The sequence below is a fragment of the Scomber japonicus genome, chromosome 2 (genome assembly GCF_027409825.1).
Source record: "Scomber japonicus isolate fScoJap1 chromosome 2, fScoJap1.pri, whole genome shotgun sequence".
Lineage (NCBI taxonomy): Eukaryota > Metazoa > Chordata > Actinopteri > Scombriformes > Scombridae > Scomber > Scomber japonicus.
The window spans coordinates 2,863,241-2,887,388 of record NC_070579.1 but is presented as its reverse complement, the minus strand read 5'-3'; the positions used below and the strand labels follow the sequence as shown (position 1 = coordinate 2,887,388).

Genomic DNA, 24,148 nt, shown 5'->3' with positions numbered 1-24,148 from the left:
AAGGAAAGGACAGAGTAAAGAAGGGAGGAAGGAAAGGAGGGAGGGAGGACGGAAGAAGGAAGGAAGGTAGGAAAGGAAAGAAAGGAGGGAGGAGAGATGGTCGACCCGACGAAAAAGACTAAAAAGAAAGGACTGAAGAAGAGAGCGAAGCCGAGAAAGACTGTTCATATCTGACGTGATCTCCCTACTTCCTGTTTGTTTCTGGTCTGCTGGCGTCACTTCCTGTTTGTTTCTGGTCTGCTGGCGTCACTTCCTGTTTGTTTCTGGTCTGCTGGCGTCACTTCCTGTTTGTTTCTGGTCTGCTGGCGTCAGTTTGTGTAGAATAAAGAGATTTAATGAATATTTCTACATTTGTACTAAAAAACCTCAAAGTTGTTAAATGTTAAAACATCCACGAAATAAAAGTCAAAAAACAACAGAAGTGTGTAGGTTTACTTTTTTTCCTAGAGTTCATCCCCAGGATGGAGGGAGGGAGGACGGAAGAAGGAAGGAAGGAAGGAAGGAAGAAAGAAAGAAAGAAAGGGAAGGTAGGAAGGAATAAAAAAGGGACGGATGGAGGAAAGAAGGACGGACGGATGGAGGAAAGAAGGGAGGAAGAAAGGACAGGAAAGAAGGAGGGAGGTAGAAAGGAAAAGAGGAAGAAAGGAAAGAAAGGAGGACGGAAGAAGGAAGAAAGAGGGAAAGGAAGGAAGGACGGACGGAGAAAAGAAGGAAGGACAGAGGAAAGAAAGAACAGAGTAAAGAAGGAAAGGAGGACGGAAGAAAGAAAGGAAAGAAGGAAGAACAAAATAAAACTCAGCACAACAGAAGTTTGTAGTTTTACATTTTTTATTGTTTTCCTATAGAGAGAGAGAGAGTTCATCCTCTTTTTAAAATGAACAGAAACCATTTCATCACTTTTTAAAAAGTGTTTTCACGTCTCGAACCCGAACAGACGATAACAAAATAAATTACACCGAGCAGAGTTTCCTGCTTCCTGTACGACTGATAACAACCAAACATGTCCGACAGAGTGGTGATCAACCAAACATGATGCTAACGCTAACGCTAACCCCGGTCCAGTTCATTAGCACACACACACACACACACAGAGAGTGGTGATCAACCAAACATGATGCTAACGCTAACGCTAACGCTAACCCCAGTCCAGTTCATTAGCATACACACACACACACACACACACACACATACTGAGAGAGTGGTGATCAACCAAACATGATGCTAACGCTAACGCTTATCCCGGTCCAGTTCATCAGCACACACACACACACACACACTGCTGCTGGGACGTTTGCTAACGCTAACGCTAACCCCGGTCCAGTTCATCAGCGCACACACACACACACACACACGATGCTGCTGGGACGTTTGCTAACGCTAACGCTAACCCCGGTCCAGTTCATCAGCATGCACACACACATAATGCTGCTGGGACGTTTGCTAACGCTAACGCTAACCCCGGTCCAGTTCATCAGCACACACACACACACACACACACACACACACACACACACACACACACACACACACACACACACACACACACACACACACACACACACACACACACACACACACACACACACACACACACACACACACACACAGATAGAGGGACTTTGTGTTTCTCCAGGCTTTAACCATCCAGATACTTTGATACCCCAAAAACGGGTAATTTAAGTAAAAAAAACAAACTCTACTGTCATGGATGAAGCAGGAATTAAAAAACAGATTCCCTTCTTTAGGACACCTGGATGGGAAATGATGGATGTGGGCCGGAGTGATGGTGGCCGTGGCGACGGGAAGAGGAAGAAGAGGGGGGGGGAAGCGTTTCATCTCGGTCCTTTTTATTCTATATCGTCCTCGCTCAGACTCTGTGCGCTCACGATACGCTGCAGGGAGATAAAACAGACGGTTATTCATCGAGGAGAAGAAACGATAAAAGGAACAGTTCACATGTTTTCTAATGTGTCTTAAAAATCAGCGACTCAGAAGTTTTCCTCTCTGTGATCGTTCCTCCGGTTCATACTGACGATTAAAACCTTGAGTCAAGGAAGGGAGGGAGGAAGGAGGGAAGGAAGAAGGAAGGAAAGGAAGGAGGAAGGGAGGAAGAGAAGGAAGGAGGGAAGGAAGGACGGAAAGGAGGGGGAAGGAAAGAGAGAAGGAGGGAAGGAAGGAAAGGAAGAGAGGAAGGAACGGAAGGGAGGAAGAAGGAAGGAAAGGAAGGAGGACGGAAAGGAGGAAGGAAGGAAAGGAAGGAGAAGGAGAGAGGAAGGAAGGAAAGGAAGGAGGGAGGGAGGAAGGAAGGAAGAGAGTAAGGAAAAGAAGAGAGGAAGAAGGAAGAGAGGAAGAAGGAAGGAAAGGAAGGGAGAAAGAAGGAAGGAAGGGAGGAAGAAAGGAGGAAGGAAGGAAGGAAAGAAAAGAAGGAAGGTAGGAGGGAGGAAGAAGGAAGGAAGGAAGGGATCTTCTAATGCTCAGTATGAACAGGTCTCTGTTGGTTTAAGACACAGTTGAAAAGTTGTGAACTCGTCCTTTAATCAACATTTTAACATCAGCGTAACGTCTTGAAACTTTCACTTCCTGTTCTTACCAAACTTCACATTTCCTGTAAGAGCAGCTGATAACACAGAGAAGTGTCAGATTAAAGCCTTTGTATATATTTTAGTTTAAAAGGGAATGTGACGACTATGTACTCACTATATAAACACTTTGATGGGGTTGCTATGACGACACAGTGACGGATCTACAACCTCTAAACAATCAAACATCATCAACATGTTAAAAATCAGTTCCTTATGTCCTTGAGTCAAGGAAGGAAGGAGAGGAGGGAGGGAGGAAGGGAGGAAGGAAGGAAGGAAATGAGGGAGGGAGGAATGAAGAAGGAAGGAAGGAAATGAGGGAGGGAGGAATGAAGAAGGAAGGAAGGAGAGGAGGGAGGGAGGAAAAGAAGGAAGGAAGGAGAGGAGGAAGAAGGAAGGAAGGAAAGGAGGGAGGAAGGAGGAAGGGAGGGAGGGAGGGAGGAAAAGAAGGAAGGAATGAGAGGAGGAGGGAGGAAGAAGGAAGGAAGGAAGGAAAGGAGGGAGGAAGGAAGGAAGGAAAGAAAGGAGGGAGGAAGGAAGGAAGGAAGGAAGGAGAGGAGGGAGGGAGGAAAAGAAGGAAGGAGAGGAGGAAGGAAGGAAAGGAGGGAAGGAAAGGGGAGACGGGAGGAAGGGAAGACGGGAGGAAGGTAGCAAGGGGAGGAAAGAAAGACAGAAGGAGGGATGGAGGAAGGACAGACGGAAAGAAGGAAGGAAGGAAGGAAAGAAGGAGGGAGGACGACAGGAAGCTTAAAGTTTAAATCTGATTTTTAACATGTTTTTAATGTTTTGCTGAATTTAAAGGCTGATGCTTCTCTAATAGATCTGATGGTTTGTGTTTGAACAGTTTGGATCAGAAAGTATCGATTCATTTATTGATTCATGGTTCTGTCCTCAGCAGCAGCAGCTCTTAAACACGTCACAATAAACCAACAAACAAAAACACAACAGGAAACTCTTCTGGTTAAATCATTAAATGTCTGGTTCTTCAGTAAAAAGTCAAAGATCGTGGTCATGAGGTAGAACTACAACTCCCATGATGCATTTTGACAACAAACTAAAAATCACAGAGCTTAAAATCAGTCGTGTGCAAAGATAACAACATTTCAATTTTGGGTTCATTTATGGATGAATTCAGTAACTATGGCAACCTTCTAACTGGCTTCTTCTCCACAGCAACAGCAGCCGAGGATCATGGGTATTGTAGTATTTAAAGCCAACCACCAAAAAAACAAAACATGATTTATCAAAGTGGAAATAATGTAAACTGGTGTCAGAATAAAAAAACAGTAAGATCGTAACTTTAACCAGGAGAGTGATAATCTAAAGAAAAGGCTGAAATGTGACCAGTTAAGGAACAGTTAAGGACCAGTAAGGGACCAGTAAGGGACCAGTAAGGGACCAGTTAGAGACCAATAAGGGACCAGTTAAGGACCAATAAGGGACCAGTTAAGGACCAGTAAGGGACCAGTTAAGGACCAGTAAGGGACCAGTTAGGGACCAGTAAGGGACCAGTTAAGGACCAGTAAGGGACCAGTTAGAGACCAGTAAGGGACCAGTTAAGGACCAGTAAGGGACCAGTTAGAGACCAATAAGGGACCAGTTAAGGACCAATAAGGGACCAGTAAGGGACCAGTTAAGGACCAGTAAGGGACCAGTTAAGGACCAGTAAGGGACCAGTAAGGGACCAGTAAGGGACCAGTTAAGGACCAGTAAGGGACCAGTTAAGGACCTGTAAGGGACCAGTAAGGGACCAGTTAGGGACCAGTAAGGGACCAGTTAGGGACCAGTAAGGGACCAGTAAGGGACCAGTAAGGGATCAGTTAAGGACCAGTTAGGGACCAGTACCTGGCTGATGCTGGGCAGCTTGGTGAGCAGCATCTGGAAGACGGGCGGAGGCAGAGTCTGCTGCAACACCTGCAGCAGCTGCTGAGGCTGACCGCACACGGCGATGGCGTTGGTCAGGTGGTCCACGCCTTTCTCATAGTCGCCTGAGGAGGAAACGCCAAGAGGAGAGAATCAGACAGGAAGTAGAGTAACGCCAAGAAGAGAGAATCAGACAGGAAGTACAGTAACGCCAAGAAGAGAGAATCGGACAGGATGTAGAGTAATGCCAAGAAGAGAGAATCAGACAGGAAGTAGAGTAACACCAAGAAGAGAGAATCAGACAGGACGTAGAGTAACGCCAAGAAGAGAGAATCAGACAGACAGGATGTAGAGTAACGCCAAGAAGAGAGAATCAGACAGGATGTAGAGTAACGCCAAGAAGAGAGAATCAGACAGGACGTAGAGTAACGCCAAGAAGAGAGAATCAGACAGGATGTAGAGTAACGCCAAGAAGAGAGAGTCAGACAGGAAGTAGAGTAACGCCAAGAAGAGAGAGTCAGACAGGAAGTAGAGTAACGCCAAGAAGAGAGAATCAGACAGACAGGAAGTAGAGTAACGCCAAGAAGAGAGAATCAGGCAGACAGGATGTAGAGTAACGCCAAGAAGAGAGAATCAGACAGGAAGTACAGTAACGCCAAGAAGAGAGAATCGGACAGGATGTAGAGTAATGCCAAGAAGAGAGAATCAGACAGGAAGTAGAGTAACACCAAGAAGAGAGAATCAGACAGGACGTAGAGTAACGCCAAGAAGAGAGAATCAGACAGACAGGATGTAGAGTAACGCCAAGAAGAGAGAATCAGACAGGATGTAGAGTAACGCCAAGAAGAGAGAATCAGACAGGATGTAGAGTAACGCCAAGAAGAGAGAGTCAGACAGGAAGTAGAGTAACGCCAAGAAGAGAGAGTCAGACAGGAAGTAGAGTAACGCCAAGAAGAGAGAATCAGACAGACAGGAAGTAGAGTAACGCCAAGAAGAGAGAATCAGGCAGACAGGATGTAGAGTAACGCCAAGAAGAGAGAATCAGACAGGAAGTAGAGTAACGCCAAGAAGAGAGAATCAGACAGGAAGTAGAGTAACGCCAAGAAGAGAGAATCAGACAGGAAGTAGAGTAACACCAAGAAGAGAGAATCAGACAGACAGGAAGTAGAGTAACGCCAAGAAGAGAGAATCAGACAGACAGGATGTAGAGGAACGCCAAGAAGAGAGAATCAGACAGGATGTAGAGTAACGCCAAGAAGAGAGAATCAGACAGGAAGTAGAGTAACGCCAAGAAGAGAGAGTCAGACAGGAAGCAGAGTAACGCCAAGAAGAGAGAATCAGACAGGATGTAGAGTAACGCGCCAAGAAGAGAGAATCAGACAGACAGGAAGTAGAGTAACGCCAAGAAGAGAGAATCAGACAGACAGGAAGTAGAGTAATGCCAAGAACAGAGAATCAGACAGACAGGAAGTAGAGTAACGCCAAGAAGAGAGAATCAAACAGGATGTAGAGTAACGCCAAGAGGAGAGAATCAGACAGGAAGTAGAGTAACGCCAAGAAGAGAGAATCAGACAGACAGGAAGTAGAGTAATGCCAAGAAGAGAGAATCAGTCAGGAAGTAGAGTAACACTAAAAGGAGAGAATCAGACAGACAGGAAGTAGAGTAACGCTTTGACAAGTTTTGATGTTTGCAGCTGGTTGTATTAGTTGTGTTTATTTGTGAAGATGTATATTATTATTTTATGTAATAATACTAACAACAATAATAATAATAATAACAATAATAATAATAATAATAATAATAATAAACTTTATTTGTAGAGCACTTTTCTAAATCCAAGTTACAAAGTGCTTCACAAGGCAGCAAAATACACAAACCATAAAATAATTACATTTTAAAAGAGAACAAATAAAAAGCTACTTGATGAGTAAAAAGCATTTAAATGTAGAGAAACAGCAAGAATAAATAAACAGTATTTAAAAAGGAAATAAAAGCAAGTCAAGGAAAATTAAACAGCAAAATACACATATCAATAATAATAATTAGGTTTTTATAGATAGATTAGAACAAATATACAACTTGATGAGTAAAAACCATTTTAATGTAGAGAAAAAGCAAGAATAGACAAAGTATTCAGACACAAATAAAACGATTCAAGGAATATTAAAACTCAAATAAAATCTCTCCGATGCTTATCTTTCATGTTTGTGCTGATATGTTCAATAAAAACATAAAAACAGAGCTTCTGGTGAAAGACTGAAACACTATACTAATAATAATAATAATAATAATAATAATAATACTAAGTGTGACTGTGACTCACCCTGAGCCAGCAGCTCCTCGCCCAGCTGGATCTCCTCCAGGAAGAACTTCTGCACAGCCTCGGCGTCCTTCAGGTCAGGGAGCTGCACAGAAAGAAAAGATCAACATAACATGTCTCATTCAATCATTAAACTCTGACAGAATACTGACAACGACCAGACATCATGAAGAATATCAGCAGATAAAACTTTAAAGTCTCTAAATGGAAGTTTTGTTTCATTTCTTTCCATTTTCTTTGTTTAAGGCGTTTTTAAAGCTGCTGTCTGATTTGGTGTCATCACTTTCATCTCTGAGCTCAACTAAAGACCAGAGCTTGGCCAAAAAAATGGAAAGGAAGGAAAGGGAAGGAAAGGAAAGGAAAGGAAGGAAGGACGGAAAGGGAGGAGGAAGGGAGATAGGAAGGAAGGAAAGGAAGGAAGAAGGAAGGAAGGAAGGAAGGAAGGAAGGAGGAAGGAAGGAAGGAAGGAAGGAAAGGAAGGAAAGGAAGGAAAGGAAGGAAAGGAAGAAGGAAGGAAGGAAAGGGAAGGAAAGGGAAGGAAAGGGAAGGAAGGAGGAAGGAAGGGAGGAAGGGAGGGAGATAGGAAGGAAGGAAAGGAAGGAAGGAAGAAGGAAGGAAGGAAGGAAGGAAGGAGGAAGGAAGGAAGGGAGGGAGAAAGGAAGGAAGGAAGGAAAGGAAGAAGGAAGGAAGGAAAGGGAAGGAAAGGAAAGAAGAGAGAAAGAAGGAAGGAAGGAAAGGGAAGGAAAGGGAAGGAAGGACGGAAAGGAAGGAGGAAGGAAGGGAGGAAGGAAGGGAGGAAGGGAGGGAGGAAGGAAGGAGGAAGGAAGGAAGAGAGAAAGAAGGAAGGAAAGGAGCAAGGAAAGGAGCAAGGAAAGGAAGGAAGGAAGGAAGGGAGGAGGAAGGGAGGAAGGTGAGTGTGAGAGCTGCTGTCTGCTGAGATGATCTAAGGATATTATGGTAGATTTTATTATCACTGTTTCAGCCCAAGAATCCGTCTGAATTCATAGTTTTTGGTGTTTAACTAAAGTCCTGAGTGTTTATAATGAGCATGAACAGCTGTGGGAACATCAAGCTCATATTTAACCCTTCTTCAGTTGGTTAAATGAAGATAAACTCACCTTGGCGATGCCGGCCCTCTCACTGGCTACCTTCTGCTTTCTCCTCCCTGCAACAAAAACACAACAAAACAGTCAAATGATTAACGATCAATGATTCAAAACTATCAGCTGATCATTTTAAATTCATTCAATGCAGAAAGTATCCCAACTCTCAACCAATCAGAGATGAAAAATCAAAAAGTACTGCAGTATTATGAGTGATAGTAGTATGAAAAAGCAAAAGACAAAACGGTTGGAAACCATGGAAACCACTGATTTCATCTTTAACAATGTGTTGTATTTTAAAAGCTTGTTATATTATCCATTGTGTCAAATCTGCAAGTACCTCAAACTGTACTACAGTGAAGTACAAGTACCTCAAACTGTACTGCAGTAAAGTACAAGTACCTCAAACTGTACTACAGTAAAGTACTAGTACCTCTAACTGTAATACAGTAAAGTACTAGTACCTCAAACTGTACTGCAGTGAAGTACAAGTACCTCAAACTGTACTGCAGTAAAGTACAAGTACCTCAAAATGTACTGCAGTAAAGTACTAGTACCTCAAACTGTACTACAGTGAAGTGCAAGTACCTCAAACTGTACTGCAGTAAAGTACAAGTACCTCAAACTGTACTACAGTGAAGTACAAGTACCTCAAACTGTACTACAGTGAAGTACAAGTACTTCACACTGTACTACAGTAAAGTACTAGTACCTCTAACTGTACTACAGTGAAGTACAAGTACTTCAAACTGTACTACAGTAAAGTACTAGTACCTCTAACTGTACTACAGTGAAGTACAAGTACTTCAAACTGTACTGTATTTATTCATTTTTTTTAAATAATCGCGATTCGTGAGAAATATGAACTTTTGAGTGCTTTTTACATCTAAGGTTATAGTTTATTTTGTATTTTAAATATTGTTGTGTCAGTTGCAGCACTGTGAGAAGTATGGAAGCGTAACTGCACCTTTATTCAAATGGAAATGCATTTTGCAAATTGGCAATTCAATCTTCAATTTTGTAATGCAATTTGAAAATGCATTTGGCAATTCACAATTCAATATGCAAAGTGATAATGCAATCTTCAATACAGTTTTAATTATCTTAATGAAAATTAGGAATTAAAATTAAATTATGTGAATTAAATATCAACATGGTATTCTTGCACCTTTATTCAAATGGCAATTCATTTGCAAATTGAATTGTGATTTTCAAATGAAAATCTGCAGCAGGTGCCTAGCAACGGTTGCTATGAAACGTTCTGGAAGTCCATTCCATAGATGTATGATGTCATCAGGACGGTGATGTCACATTTTGACTTCACTTTGATGCTTTAATCTAGTCCAAGATCAAAGCCTAAACATTAACAGAGTATTGAAATAGGACTGCCGTCCACATGAAGTCAACCTATTTTCACAAACCAGTAAGTGAAGACAAAGCCGAGCACAGTTCTCAAAACTCAAAGCAAATCAATCCTACTACCAAGGAATCAAACCATACTATACAAACATGGATAGTACACAAATAATGATGCAAGTCGACGTGGAGAAGGTTTGCAGGGTGATCACATCCTTCTTTAACAAACTCACAGCTAAACAGTGGGACCTGATTCAATCAGGTACACCCAACACTGCAACCAAGATTTTGATTGCAGAAATGCTCGCTGAACTATTGTCAGCGATTACAAATGCTTTTCAAGCGTTTGCACACCTGAAAGAGATTAAACAAGAAGACATTGTCCTGGACAAAACTGTTATGGAAATTTTCCAGCAGGCTCTGGGGGTGCCTGAGGGAGACCACAGCCCCAGTTCAGAAAAGCTGGCAAAACTAATGGTGAAGGAAGTGATGGACAGCATTAGTAAGGAAAGGGACGCTAATGAGCCATCACGGGAAACTCCACCTCGCAGACTGAATCACATGATTCACTATGCAAGTCAATTATTCAAAGACTGTCTGGAAAAAGGCAAAAACATATTCGCCATACAAAGCAAGTCCAGAGCAGTCAAAGACGAGTGGGCGGAGATCATGGATGACTTAGACAGATATTTGTTGGGACCAAAACAAAAATCTGACAGCTTGGAGAAAGTTGTCCAAGCTGTTCTTACAAGTCAGGTAACGGAAGTTTTGGAGCCTCTTTTAGACGAGGAATTTGACCTCATTCAGTCCTCTCTAAAGATTGAGGTGATAGGTTCGTATGTGGCTGGACTAATAGAAGAAGAAGTCCATAATATCAAGGGTTCAGACAAAGAGGAACCGAAGCGCACTATCACCCTCAACAGAGCGAAGGAAAAAATAAGGGAGTTCCTGTCGAAGACCCTAGCCAGGTCTTCAATTCACAGGATCGTGGCCCAGTTGAGGGCCAAATATCAAAACCCCAAATTATCACCGGTAGATACCCAGGTGCTCATTTTTGACTTTGAGACATTCCTGGAGAAGTCCATCATGAGCGGCAGTGAACTGTCAAGAACGCTGTCCGCAACCAAAGAGGAGAAGTTATCGTTCTCCAAACAACTAAGTGACCTGATCTACGGTCATGTGAGTGACTCGTCCAACAAGAAGCCGTCATCAAAACCAATTACATTGGAGAAAGAAAAAAGAATTTACACAGACGTATGCAGCCGGGTGCGAGGCTTCCTGAGCCTCATGCGATGGTGGAACAAAATCCAGGTGAACAATGATACGGACGATGTTGTGAGTGCTATAGTGAGCAATGACACCACAAAGGAATGTTTAAGTGGACTCACCGTAGAAGAGTTATCAATAAGGGGTGAAGAGACAACAAAAAGGGAGGTACAAGAATTAAGTGAAGAGAGGGTGAGGAGTGGAGAGCGGGAAAGGGAAGAGAAAGAAAGGGAGGAGAGGGAAAGGGAAGAGTTGAGTAAGGAGAAGGAAAGGAAGGAGAGAGAAAGGGAGGAGTTGAGTAGGGAGAAGGAAAGGAAGGAGAGAGAAAGGGAGGAGTTGAGTAGGGAGAAGGAAAGGAAGGAGAGAGAAAGGGAGGAGTTGAGTAGGGAGAAGGAAAGGAAGGAGAGAGAAAGGGAGGAGTTGAGTAGGGAGAAGGAAAGGAAGGAGAGAGAAAGAGAGGGACGGGAACGGGAGGAGAGGGAAAGGGAGGAGAAGGTGTTGAGTGATGAGAGGCAAAGAGAGGGACGGGTATTAAGTGGGGATCGGGTTAGTGGGGGGAGTTCGAAAAGGAGTGAGCGGCAAGACTTCGACAAAATGAAGTATAAGATGTCGCTAAAGATTATTGTAGACAAGCTAATGAGTCGCGTCATCAGAGACTCAAAAATCCCGAACCTCGACTGGAACCAAGAAATGGTTGACGGAGTCTTCCAGTTTATTTGGGCGGAGTTCGAACATGACGATTTTGTAATAACCACCGAACACCTGCAGAAAGTGGATAAACTAATATATCGTAAATTACGTAGAATATGGGGTAAAGCTTCAAATATGCTAGTATTGTTCAGGATGGAGGATCGGACCATCCAGAAATGTGTAGCTGCGTCGATCACGCATCATCTTCTGCCGAAGAGGAGGAGCGTGGTCAGACGCGTCCTCGCCAACGTTGGACAAGTTCTGTGTTTCAGAAAGTAGTTTTAGTTTAGAGTTGATTTTATTTAGTTTAGTAATGTTAAGTTTCCTTTGATTTTATTCATAATGTTAAGTTTCCTTTGATTTTATTCATAATGTTAAGTTTCCTTTGATTTTATTAGTAATGTTAAGTTTCCTTTGATTTTATTTAGTAATGTTAAGTTTCCTTTGATTTTATTTAGTAATGTTAAGTTTCTTTTGATTTTATTAGTATTGTTAAGTTTCCTTTGATTCTTTAGTTTTTAATTTAGTAATGTGTGTTTATGTGTGTTATGTTGTGATTTGATATGTATGTGTGTGTGTGTGTGAAATAATTCAATAAATAAATAAAAATATAAATATAAGCTGTAATTGTGTCATGAAGTTATTGCAAACCAGAGTTTTAAGGGCACCACCCTAAAGTATGCAAAGAAGAACTTGAACCTTTCCATCAGAGGAAGGACTTGAAGGATTGTTTTGGTTGTCAGCAAAAATATATTAATCTTTAACTGTCGTTGGAGTTTATTATATTTTACCTTGACAACATATCACAAAACGGAACAGTTTTACACATTTCATAAAAATAAAAAAAATGTAATTATATATGTATCTCAGTGTTGTATTGTAATGGAGCCTCAGAAATACTTCTAACTGTACTACAGTGAAGTACTAGTACCTCAAACTGTACTGCAGTAAAGTACTAGTACCTCAAACTGTACTGCAGTAAAGTACTAGTACCTCTAACTGTACTACAGTTAAGTACAAGTACCTCAAACTGTACTGCAGTAAAGTACTAGTACCTCTAACTGTACTGCAGTAAAGTACAAGTACCTCAAACTGTACTACAGTAAAGTATAAGTACCTCAAACTGTACTACAGTGAAGTACTAGTACCTCAAACTGTACTACAGTGAAGCACAACTACTTCAAACTGTACTACAGTAAAGCACAACTACTTCAAACTGTACTACAGTGAAGCACAACTACTTCAAACTGTACTGCAGTAAAGTACAAGTACCTCAAAATGTACTACAGTAAAGTACAAGTACCTCAAAATGTACTACAGTAAAGTACAAGTACCTCAAACTGTACTACAGTGAAGTACAAGTACCTCAAACTGTACTGTATTTATTCATTTTTTTAAATAATCGTGATTTGTGAGAAATATGAACTTTTGAGTGCTTTTTACATCTCTAAAGGTTATAGTTTATTTTGTATTTTAAATATTGTGTCAGTTGCAGCACTGTGAGAAGTATGGAAGTGTAACTGCACCTTTATTCAAATGGAAATGCATTTTGCAAATTGGCAATTCAATCTTCAATTTTGTAATGCAATTTGAAAATGCATTTGGCAATTCACAATTCAATATGCAAAGTGATAATGCAATCTTCAATACAGTTTTAATTATCTTAATGAAAATTAGGAATTAAAATCTAATGATGTGAATTACATATCAACATGGTATTCTTGCACCTTTATTCAAATGGCAATTCATTTGCAAATTGAATTGTGATTTTCAAATGAAAATCTGCAGCAGGTGCCTAGCAACGGTTGCTATGAAACGTTCTGGAAGTCCATTCCATAGATGTATGATGTCATCAGGACGGTGATGTCACATTTTGACTTCACTTTGATGCTTTAATCTAGTCCAAGATCAAAGCCTAAACATTAACAGAGAATTGAAATAGGACTGCCGTCCACATGAAGTCAACCTATTTTCACAAACCAGTAAGTGAAGACAAAGCCGAGCACAGTTCTCAAAACTCAAAGCAAATCAATCCTACTACCAAGGAATCAAACCATACTATACAAACATGGATAGTACACAAATAATGATGCAAGTCGACGTGGAGAAGGTTTGCAGGGTGATCACATCCTTCTTTAACAAACTCACAGCTAAACAGTGGGACCTGATTCAATCAGGTACACCCAACACTGCAACCAAGATTTTGATTGCAGAAATGCTCGCTGAACTATTGTCAGCGATTACAAATGCTTTTCAAGCATTTGCACACCTGAAAGAGATCAAACAAGAAGACATTGTCCTGGACAAAACTGTTATGGAAATTTTCCAGCAGGCTCTGGGGGTGCCTGAGGGAGACCACAGCCCCAGTTCAGAAAAGCTGGCAAAACTAATGGTGAAGGAGGTGATGGACAGCATTAGTAAAGAAAGGGACGCTAATGAGCCATCACGGGAAACTCCACCTCGCAGACTGAATCACATGATTCACTATGCAAGTCAATTATTCAAAGACTGTCTGGAAAAAGGCAAAAACATATTCGCCATACAAAGCAAGTCCAGAGCAGTCAAAGACGAGTGGGCGGAGATCATGGATGACTTAGACAGATATTTGTTGGGACCAAAACAAAAATCTGACAGCTTGGAGAAAGTTGTCCAAGCTGTTCTTACAAGTCAGGTAACGGAAGTTTTGGAGCCTCTTTTAGACGAGGAATTTGACCTCATTCAGTCCTCTCTAAAGATAGAGGTGATAGGTTCGTATGTGGCTGGACTAATAGAAGAAGAAGTCCATAATATCAAGGGTTCAGACAAAGAGGAACCGAAGCGCACTATCACCCTCAACAGAGCGAAGGAAAAAATAAGGGAGTTCCTGTCGAAGACCCTAGCCAGGTGTTCAATTCACAGGATCGTGGCTCAGTTGAGGGCCAAATATCAAAACCCCAAATTATCACCGGTAGATACCCAGGTGCTCATTTTTGACTTTGAGACATTCCTGGAGAAGTCCATCATGAGCGGCAGTGAACTGTCAAGAACGCTGTCCGCAACAAAAGAGGAGAAGTTATCGTTCTCCAAACAACTAAGTGACCTGATCTACGGTCATGTGAGTGACTCGTCCAACAAGAAGCCGTCATCAAAACCAATTACATTGGAGAAAGAAAAAAGAATTTACACAGACGTATGCAGCCGGGTGCGAGGCTTTCTGAGCCTCATGAGGTGGTGGAACAAAATCCAGGTGAATAATGATACGGACGATGTTGTGAGTGCTATAGTGAGCAATGACACCACAAAGGAATGTTTCAGTGGACTCACCGTAGAAGAGTTATCAATAAGGGGTGAAGAGACAACAAAAAAGGAGGCACAAGAATTAAGTGAAGAGAGGGTGAGGAGTGGAGAGAAGGAAAGGGAGGAGAGGGAAAGGGAGGAGAGGGAAAGGGAGGAGTTGAGTAGGGAGAAAGAAAGGGAGGAGAGGGAAAGGGAGGAGTTGAGTAGGGAGAAGGAAAGGAAGGAGAGAGAAAGGGAGGAGTTGAGTAGGGAGAAGGAAAGGAAGGAGAGAGAAAGGGAGGAGTTGAGTAGGGAGAAGGAAAGGAAGGAGAGAGAAAGGGAGGAGTTGAGTAGGGAGAAGGAAAGGAAGGAGAGAGAAAGGGAGGAGAGAGAAAGAGAGGGACGGGAACGGGAGGAGAGGGAACGGGAGGAGAAGGTGTTGAGTGATGAGAGGCAAAGAGAGGGACGGGTATTAAGTGGGGATCGTGTTAGTGGGGGGAGTTCGAAAAGTAGTGAGCGGCAAGACTTCGACAAAATGAAGTATAAGATGTCGCTAAGAATCATTGTAGACAAGCTGATGAGTCGCGTCATCAGAGACTCAAAAATCCCGAACCTCGACAGGAACCAAGAAATGGTTGACGGAGTCTTCCAGTATATTTGGGCAGAGTTCGAACATGACGATTTTGTAATAACCACAGAACACCTGCAGAAAGTGGATAAACTAATATATCGTAAACTACGCAGAATATGGGGTAAAGCTTCTAACATGCTAGTATTGTTCAGGATGGAGGATCGGACCATCCAGAAATGTGTAGCCGCGTCGATCACGCATCATCTTCTGCCGAAGAGGAGGAACGTGGTCAGACGCGTCCTCGCCAACGTTGGACAAGTTCTGGGCTTCAGAAAGTAGTTTTAGTTTAGAGTTGATTTGATTTAGTTTAGTAATGTTAAATTTCCTTTGATTTTATTTAGTAATGTTAAGTTTCCTTTGATTTTATTCAGTAATGTTAAGTTTCCTTTAATTTTATTTAGTAATGTTAAGTTTCCTTTGATTTTATTAGTAATGTTAAGTTTCCTTTGAATCTATTTATAATGTTAAGTTTCCTTTGATTGTTTAGTTTTAAATTTAGTAATGTGTGTTTATGTGTGTTATGTTGTGATGTGATATGTATGTGTGTGTGTGTGTGTGTGTGTGTGTGTGTGTGAAATAATTCAATAAATAAATAAAAATATAAATATAAGCTTTAATTGTGTCATGAAATTATTGCAAACCAGAGTTTTAAGGGCACCACCCTAAAGTATGCAAAGAAGAACTTGAACCTTTCCATCAGAGGAAGGACTTGAAGGATTGTTTTGGTTGTCAGCAAAAATATATTAATCTTTAACTGTCGTTGGAGTTTATTATATTTTACCTTGACAACATATCACAAAACGGAACAGTTTTACACATTTCATAAAAATAAAAAATGTAATTATATATCTGTAACTCATTGTTGTATTATAATGTTATGCTGCCTCAGAAATATTTCTAACTGTACTACAGTGAAGTACTAGTACCTCAAACTGTACTGCAGTAAAGTACAAGCACCGCAAACTGTACTACAGTAAAGTACAAGTACCTCAAACTGTACTACAGTGAACTACAAGTACCTCTAACTGTACTACAGTAAAGTACTAGTACTTCTAACTGTACTACAGTAGAGTACAAGTACCTCAAATTGTACTGCACTAAAGTACTAGTACCTCAAACTGCCCTGCACTAAAGTACAAGTACATCAAACTGCCCTGCACTAAAGTACAAGTACCTCAGACTGTACTACAGTGAAGTACTAGTACCTCAAACTGTACTGCAGTAAAGTACTAGTACCTCAAACTGTACTACAGTAAAGTACAAGTACCTCTAACTGTACTGCAGTAAAGTACTTGTATTTCAAACTGTACTGCAGTAAAGTACTAGTACCTCTAACTGTACTACAGCATAGTACAAGTACCTCAAAATGTACTACAGTAAAGTACAAGTACCTCAAAATGTACTACAGTAAAGTACAAGTACCTCAAACTGTACTACAGTGAAGTACACGTACCTCAAACTGTACTGTATTTATTCATTTTTTTAAAATAATCGCGATTCGTGAGAAATATGAACTTTTGAGTGCTTTTTACATCTCTAAAGGTTATAGTTTATTTTGTATTTTAAATATTGTTGTGTCAGTTGCAGCACTGTGAGAAGTATGGAAGTGTAACTGCACCTTTATTCAAATGGAAATGCATTTTGCAAATTGGCAATTCAATCTTCAATTTTGTAATGCAATTTGAAAATGCATTTGGCAATTCACAATTCAATATGCAAAGTGATAATGCAATCTCCAATACAGTTTTAATTATCTTAATGAAAATTAGGAATTAAAATTAAATGATGTGAATTACATATCAACATGGTATTCTTGCACCTTTATTCAAATGGCAATTCATTTGCAAATTGAATTGTGATTTTCAAATGAAAATCTGCAGCAGGTGCCTAGCAACGGTTGCTATGAAACGTTCTGGAAGTCCATTCCATAGATGTATGATGTCATCAGGACGGTGATGTCACATTTTGACTTCACTTTGATCCTTTAATCTAGTCCAAGATCAAAGCCTAAACATTAACAGAGTATTGAAATAGGACTGCCCGTCCACATGAAGTCAACCTATTTTCACAAACCAGTACGTGAAGACAAAGCCGAGCACAGTTCTCAAAACTCAAAGCAAATCAATCCTACTACCAAGGAATCAAACCATACTATACAAACATGGATAGTACACAAATAATGATGCAAGTCGACGTGGAGAAGGTTTGCAGGGTGATCACATCCTTCTTTAACAAACTCACAGCTAAACAGTGGGACCTGATTCAATCAGGTACACCCAACACTGCAACCAAGATTTTGATTGCAGAAATGCTCGCTGAACTATTGTCAGCGATTACAAATGCTTTTCAAGCGTTTGCACACCTGAAAGAGATTAAACAAGAAGACATTGTCCTGGACAAAACTGTTATGGAAATTTTCCAGCAGGCTCTGGGGGTACCTGAGGGAGACCACAGCCCCAGTTCAGAAAAGCTGGCAAAACTAATGGTGAAGGAAGTGATGGAGAGCATTAGTAAAGAAAGGGACGCTAATGAGCCATCACGGGAAACTCCACCTCGCAGACTGAATCACATGATTCACTATGCAAGTCAATTATTCAAAGACTGTCTGGAAAAAGGCAAAAACATATTCGCCATACAAAGCAAGTCCAGAGCAGTCAAAGACGAGTGGGCGGAGATCATGGATGACTTAGACAGATATTTGTTGGGACCAAAACAAAAATCTGACAGCTTGGAGAAAGTTGTCCAAGCTGTTCTTAAAAGTCAGGTAACGGAAGTTTTGGAGCCTCTTTTAGACGAGGAATTTGACCTCATTCAGTCCTCTCTAAAGATTGAGGTGATAGGTTCGTATGTGGCTGGACTAATAGAAGAAGAAGTCCATAATATCAAGGGTTCAGACAAAGAGGAACCGAAGCGCACTATCACCCTCAACAGAGCGAAGGAAAAAATAAGGGAGTTCCTGTCGAAGACCCTAGCCAGGTCTTCAATTCACCGGATCGTGGCCCAGTTGAGGGCCAAATATCAAAACCCCAAATTATCACCAGTAGATAGCCAGGTGCTCATTTTTGACTTTGAGACATTCCTGGAGAAGTCCATCATGAGCGGCAGTGAACTGTCAAGAACACTGTCCGCAACCAAAGAGGAGAAGTTATCGTTCTCCAAACAACTAAGTGACCTGATCTACGGTCATGTGAGTGACTCGTCCAACAAGAAGCCGTCATCAAAACCAATTACATTGGAGAAAGAAAAAAGAATTTACACAGACGTATGCAGCCGGGTGCGAGGCTTTCTGAGCCTCATGAGGTGGTGGAACAAAATCCAGGTGAACAATGATACGGACGATGTTGTGAGTGCTATAGTGAGCAATGACACCACAAAGGAATGTTTAAGTGGACTCACCGTAGAAGAGTTATCAATAAGGGGTGAAGAGACAACAAAAAAGGAGGCACAAGAATTAAGTGAAGAGAGAGTGAGGAGTGGAGAGCGGGAAAGGGAAGAGAAAGAAAGGGAGGAGAGGGAAAGGGAGGAGTTGAGTAGGGAGAAGGAAAGGAAGGAGAGAGAAAGGGAGGAGTTGAGTAGGGAGAAGGAAAGGAAGGAGAGAGAAAGGGAGGAGTTGAGTAGGGAGAAGGAAAGGAAGGAGAGAGAAAGGGAGGAGTTGAGTAGGGAGAAGGAAAGGAAGGAGAGAGAAAGGGAGGAGAGAGAGAGAGAGGGACGGGAACGGGAGGAGAGGGAACGGGAGGAGAAGGTGTTGAGTGATGAGAGGCAAAGAGAGGGACGGGTATTAAGTGGGGATCGGGTTAGTGGGGGGAGTTCGAAAAGGAGTGAGCGGCAAGACTTCGACAAAATGAAGTATAAGATGTCGCTAAGAATCATTGTAGACAAGCTAATGAGTCGTGTTATCAGAGACTCAAAAATCACGAACCTCGACTGGAACCAAGAAATGGTTGACGGAGTCTTCCAGTATATTTGGGCAGAGTTCGAACATGACGATTTTGTAATAACCACCGAGCACCTGCAGAAAGTGGATAAACTAATATATCGTAAATTACGTAGAATATGGGGTAAAGCTTCAAATATGCTAGTACTGTTCAGGATGGAGGATCGGACCATCCAGAAATGTGTAGCTGCGTCGATCACGCATCACCTTCTGCCGAAGAGGAGGAGCGTGGTCAGACGCGTCCTCGCCAACGTTGGACAAGTTCTGTGTTTCAGAAAGTAGTTTTAGTTTAGAGTTGATTTTATTTAGTTTAGTAATGTTAAGTTTCCTTTGATTTTATTCAGTAATGTTAAGTTTCCTTTGATTTTATTTATAATGTTAAGTTTCCTTTGATTTTATTAGTAATGTTAAGTTTCCTTTGATTCTTTAGTTTTTAATTTAGTAATGTGTGTTTATGTGTGTTATGTTGTGATGTGATATGTATGTGTGTGTGTGTGTGTGTGAAATAATTCAATAAATAAATAAAAATATAAATATAAGCTGTAATTGTGTCATGAAGTTATTGCAAACCAGAGTTTTAAGGGCACCACCCTAAAGTATGCAAAGAAAACCTTGAACCTTTCCATCAGAGGAAGGACTTGGATTGAAGTGTTGTTTTGGTTGTCAGCAAAAATATATTAATCTTTAACTGTCGTTGGAGTTTATTATATTTTACCTTGACAACATATCACAAAACGGAACAGTTTTACACTTTTCATGAATTTAAAAAAAAATGTAATTATATATCTGTATCTCAGTGTTGTACTGTAATGTTATGCTGCCTCAGAAATACTTCTAACTGTACTACAGTGAAGTACTAGTACCTCAAAATGTACTGCAGTAAAGTACAAGTACCTCTAACTGTACTACAGTGAAGTACTAGTACCTCAAACTGTACTACAGTAAAGTACAAGTACCTCTAACTGTACTACAGTAAAGTACTAGTACCTCAAACTGTACTACAGTAAAGTACTAGTACCTCAAACTGTACTGCAGTAAAGTACAAGTACCTCTAACTGTACTACAGTAAAGTACTAGTACCTCTAACTGTACTACAGTAAAGTACAAGTACCTCAAACTGTACTACAGTAAAGTACTAGTACCTCAAACTGTACTACAGTAAAGTACTAATACTTCAAACTGTACTGCAGTAAAGTACAAGTACCTCCAACTGTACTACAGTAAAGTACAAGTACCTCCAACTGTACTACAGTAAAGTACTAGTAGCTCAAACTGTACTACATTAAAGTACTAGTAGCTCAAACTGTACTACATTAAAGTACAAGTACCTCAAACTGTACTACAGAAAAGTACTAGTACCTCAAACTGTACTACAGTAAAGTACTAGTACTTCAAACTGTACTACAGTAAAGTACTAGTATTTCAAACTGTACTGCAGTAAAGTACAAGTACCTCAAACTGTACTACAGTAAAGTATAAGTACCTCAAACTGTACTACAGTAAAGTACAAGTACCTCTAACTGTACGACAGTAAAGTACAAGTACCTCTAACTGTACTACAATAAAGTACAATATTTCCATCTGAGATGTTTCATTAAATATAAATACTCTAATCTCGGCTCTAGAAAGGAAGAAAAGTTGAATTACTCCTTTAACAGAAAGCCTTCCTCCTCCTCCTCCTCCTCCTCCTCTTCCTCTCTAATGATTGACAGTGAAATCATTCCATCACTAGAAACTACGTCACTCTGAGGATCATTAACCCTTCGCTGTCTGCAGCTCCTGAATAACTCTGATATTGTGTAACAGCAGATTTATGAATGAGGAGAATGAGGAGTCGCCTTAAATAACAGAGAGATGCAGGCTGGAGTCAAAGTGGTCGGCTCTGTGGTGAAAGGTCAGCGGTTTAGAGATCTCTGCTGACTTTAATAATGTACTGTTGGGTTAATAAAAGCATCTTTAAAACCAAACTCGACTGAAAAATCTGTGAGTTTAACACACGGCCACTGAAATCTACAAGGTGACACCAGACAGACTGTTAGAGAGATTTAACAAGATTTAAAAGTTGTATTATTCTAAGTCAGGGCTGCAAGTCATTCATATTTTCTTTATTAATAAAAACAAATCTGAAAATGATAATGAGTGGTATCATCAGTCTGTTTCTGGCTGACAGAGAAGTGACAAAAACCCCAAATATAATAAATGTCCAGTGATGCAAGACACTTTAAATAAACTAATAATTACTACTCAGTTTATTTATCAATTCTCCATCAATTCACAATCAATAAATGAATCGTTGCAGCTCTACTCTGATCATTATTGATCACTTTTACTAAGAGGATATTTAATGTTCCTGATATCTGAATGAAGTTTGGTTTGAGAGCAACGTCAGACGACCTGATGCTCCAATCTGTCATTCAGGGAAAATCACCATATTTAACAGATTTATTCAACACTCACGCTTATGAAATAGTTTTAGACATCAGAAATAAAAGCCTCACTGCTGTTTAGACTAGGTTTCAAAACCACTAAAATGTTCCGTCACACCATTTCTGCGGTATGAGCGGGTTTTTTTAATGTGACGTTTGGTCAGAGAGAGTGGAGGTCGCTCAGGTTGTGTGCAGCTGTAGCGTAAAGTCAACCCCTCCCATACTCCGGTTGCTGTTACAAGCAGGTAGCTCTACAGGCCGTATGATGGCTGAAGGAGGCGAGCCCCCTAAACTTTGCCCCCCGTCTAAAAGGACCAAGTCGGCTGTATTTATACTTCAGCTACCGTAAAAAGACAGACAGCCATGACTCGGAGGAAGAAGGTAACAGACAGTAGCAGCGCGAGGAGGAAGAAGGTAACGGACAGTAGCAGCGGGAGGAGGAAATACATCCTATATGATAGTGAGCAAGTCTCCAAAAACTGTTGAGATTCAGTTTTAAGCTCCTGCCTGCATTTATTTATTTATATTTCTCTTAGATGTGTTTTTACTTTTTTTCAATTATTTATGTTCTGATCTTTTTTTTGTTTTTAAATACAGACATTTCAAAATATCACATGTTATAGCCGTAATCATAATACCGTGAAACCGTGATATTTTTACCTCATCATAACGCTCTTAGTTTAAACCCATTTTAAGATTTATTAAACCTTTCTAATTGAAAAAAAAAGGTTAGTTTCACTGTTTTTTCCCCTTCAGACCACATTAAACCAGAGCAGATATTATTAATATTAATCTAAATCAGATTACTGAGAGTTTAAAAAAACTTCTTTTTAGCAGAACCTTTGACCTTTAATTAACCTTGACTGGTTTAATGCTCTTATCTTATGTTTTACGTCTTTTATTTTGAAGCTTTTACCATTAAACTAGCACTTTAAATGTAAAAGTGTGCGACTAATAAAATTAATTACTATTATTATTATTATGACTCAGCATCTGATAAAAAATAATAGTGGTTAGACCAGAGGTGTCAAACTCATTTTCATTCAAGGGACCAATTTGATCTCATGTGGGCCGGATCGTTAAAAAGATGGAGGGAAAGAAGGAAGGAAGGAAGGAAGGAAGGAAGGAAGGAAGGAAATAAGAAGGGAAGGAAGGAAAGACAGGCAAAAGGAAGGAGGGAAGAAAGGTACTAAAGACAGACAGTGAAGGATGGACAGACAGAAGGAAGGAAGGAAGGACAGAAGGAAGAAAGGGAGAAAGGAAGGACAGAAGGAAGAAAGGGAGGAAGGACAGATGTAAAGAAGCACAGAAGGAAGGAACGAAGGAAGGAAAAAGAGAAGGTAGGAAGGACAGACAGAAGGGAGGGAGGGAGGAAGGAAGGAAGAACAGAAGAAAGGAAGGGAGGAAGGACAGATGTAATGAAGGACAGAAGGAAGGAACGAAGAAAGGAAAAAGGGAAGGTAGGAAGGAAGGACAAGAACACAGGATGGCAAGTGGGCCGGATCACACCCCTTGGCGGGCCGAACCTAGTCCCCGGGCCGCATGTTTGACACCCCTGGTTTAAAAGCTCATTTATTTTAAAGGTTGTCTGTTGTTTACATGTTACTTTTATTTTGAAATTATAACAATAATATAACTTTACAGATGTGTTATTATTATTATTATTATTATAACCCATGCAGTCCTTTATTTACCACGTTAAAGCCTCTGAAGGGAACATTAACCAGTAAAACCAGTTCCTTCTTTTGCTTCCTTCATTCATTCCTTCCTCCCTCCCTTTCATCTGTCCTTCCTCCCTTTCTTCGTTCCTTCCCTCCTTCCTTCCTTCAATCTTTCCGTCCTCCCTTCCTTCATTCATTCCTTCATTCATTCCTTCCTCCTTTTCCTTCCTTCATTCATTCCTTCCTCCCTTTCTTCCCTCCTTCCTTCTTTTCCTTCCTTCAATCTTTCCTTCCTCCCTTCCTGCTTTTCCTTCCTTCATTCATTCCTCCTTCCCTTTCTTCATTCCTTCCTTCTGTCCTTCCCTCCTTCCTTCATTCATTCATTCATTCCTTCAATCTTTCCATTCTTACTTCTTTTCCTTCCTTCCCTTCCATCTATCCTTCATCCCTTTCTTCGTTCCTTCCCTCCTTCCTTCTTGTCTTCTTTTCCTTCATTCATTCCTTCCTTCCTCCCTCCCTCCCTCCTTCCTTGTTGTCTTCTTTTCCTCCCTTCCATCTGTCCTTCCTCCCTTTCTTCGTTCCTTCCACCTTTGCTTCCTCCCTTCTTTTTATTGATCCGGCCCTCTATGTGCCCTCTTGAATGAAAATGAGTTTGACCTCCTGACCTAGGAGCAGATTAACACCGAGCCGAGGCCTGCAGCAGGAGGAAGAGGAAGAGGAGGAGGAAAAGGAAGAGGAGGTAGATGAAGAAGAAGAAGAGGAGGAAGAAGAAGAGGAAGAGGAGGTCAAACACTCACGCTCCCGCAGCCTGTTCTTGAAGTCGGGGTCACTCCGTCTCTTCCTGTCGAAGTAGAGGCAGTAACCGACCACCAGAGCCCCGCACACACCGGCGGCTATAGCGCTGCTCTTGCCGCCCATCATCGCCTCTGTAGCGGCCTGAGAGAGGAGTGTTACCGGCCTGTGTCTGGAGGGTTTACCGGCCTGTCGGTGGAGGGTTTACCGGTAGATTAGCGTGCTTTTCTCGGCTAGTCGGTGAGATGTCTGCAGGCTGGAGAAGGCTCAG

General features: G+C 41.0%; 1 protein-coding gene across 2 annotated transcripts; it reads right to left on the bottom strand.

Annotated features, from left to right (window-relative positions):
• Positions 1 to 765: 765 nt before the first annotated feature.
• On the bottom strand, positions 766 to 24,148 carry tomm20b (translocase of outer mitochondrial membrane 20b). Of its 2 annotated transcripts, XR_008322950.1 has the most exons (6): positions 23,883 to 24,148; positions 7,882 to 7,928; positions 6,767 to 6,848; positions 4,425 to 4,567; positions 1,575 to 1,892; positions 769 to 1,279 (listed from the first exon to the last, which is right to left on the bottom strand). XR_008322950.1 is itself a non-coding variant. In XM_053333731.1 (5 exons), the coding sequence occupies exons 1-5, from the start codon at positions 24,004 to 24,006 to the stop codon at positions 1,848 to 1,850; spliced, it is 441 nt and encodes a 146-aa protein (XP_053189706.1). In that variant the 5' UTR covers positions 24,007 to 24,148; the 3' UTR covers positions 766 to 1,847. The 2 variants fall into 2 exon arrangements, 1 of the variants encoding a protein (XP_053189706.1); XM_053333731.1 differs by having other exon boundaries at positions 766 to 1,892.